At 57.3% G+C, this 1,013-nt stretch overlaps 1 protein-coding gene across 2 annotated transcripts in view; it reads right to left on the bottom strand.

Annotated features, from left to right (window-relative positions):
* Positions 1-54: 54 nt before the first annotated feature.
* Positions 55-1,013, bottom strand: part of slc18a1 (solute carrier family 18 member A1) — an 8,185-nt gene continuing 7,226 nt past the window's right edge. Inside the window, exons 11-14 of one of the 2 annotated variants that reach the window (XM_017306456.1) lie at positions 915-966; positions 750-813; positions 548-667; positions 55-469 (exon numbers count right to left, since the gene is read on the bottom strand). In XM_017306456.1, the coding sequence (XP_017161945.1) occupies positions 318-469; positions 548-667; positions 750-813; positions 915-966 (388 nt within the window). In that variant the 3' untranslated portion in view covers positions 55-317. The remainder of the gene's footprint in view (positions 470-547; positions 668-749; positions 814-914; positions 967-1,013) is intronic. The other variant, XM_008419405.2, reaches the window with a different exon arrangement.

Genomic DNA, 1,013 nt, shown 5'->3' with positions numbered 1-1,013 from the left:
CTGACTGCTGATTGGACGGTCCACAAACAGGCTGACTGCTGATTGGACAGTCCACAGACAAGCTGACTGCTGATTGGAGAGTCCAAAAACAGGCTCTCTGCTGATTGGACAGTTGAAAAACAGGCTGACTGCTGATTGGACGGTCTGACGTTTGGTCATCACTAAATCAGGGAACATGGAGAGGCTTGGGGGTCATCCCTGAGGATCACCTCCAGAACCAGAACCAGAAGGGTTACAGCTAATCGGCCAGGTAGGGCCAGACCCACTGGACCAATCACAAACCTCCATCTAATCTGGACCAATCGCAGACCTCCATCTCAGGTTGCCATAGTTACCATCTTCTCCTCCCGAACAGCCGGGTTTCGCAGCAGGAAGCAGAGCGGCGCGTACAGGATGTTGATCACCCCGATGAACACCATGAGACAGGGGAAGCCCACCGCCTGGACCAGAGCGCCCCCGGTGGACGGGCCTGGAACAGCAGAGGGAATGACGGTGAGTTCTGCAGGAAGTCTGACGCTCCACCATGTTGTCCTCCTGGTGCCGTTACCGATGGCGAAGCCCATGCAGAGCGCCACGTCCGCGATGGCGTACACGCTGCCGTACACCGAGGCGTGGCGGATGTCCACCAGGTACGCCATGATGGCCATCATGGAGGAGTCCACCATCCCTGGAGGAGCAAAACACACGTCATCACAGCGCCACACCAAGACAGGTCGCATCAGGTCAGGAGGTCAGGAGGTCAAGGTCACCGATAGCGAAGCCCAGGCCGCCATTTGGACCAATCAGACCGTAGATACTGGTGGCGAAGGGAACCTGGGAGACGAGACAAGATGGATGACGAGACGGTTAATGTGTGTCTGTGTTGATGAAAGTGGCTGTTGCCATGGTAACCGATGGGCGGGGCTTGGACTCACACACAGCAGGCTGACTCCGACGATGAACATCCCCACCATGGAGCAGAGCCACCTGCAGACACACACAGAACCTGAAACCGGCCGGGTCGGTCCAGAACC

Source organism: Poecilia reticulata, linkage group LG9 (genome assembly GCF_000633615.1).
Source record: "Poecilia reticulata strain Guanapo linkage group LG9, Guppy_female_1.0+MT, whole genome shotgun sequence".
NCBI classification, from domain to species: Eukaryota; Metazoa; Chordata; class Actinopteri; order Cyprinodontiformes; family Poeciliidae; genus Poecilia; species Poecilia reticulata.
This window is presented reverse-complemented; position numbering and strand designations above follow the sequence as displayed.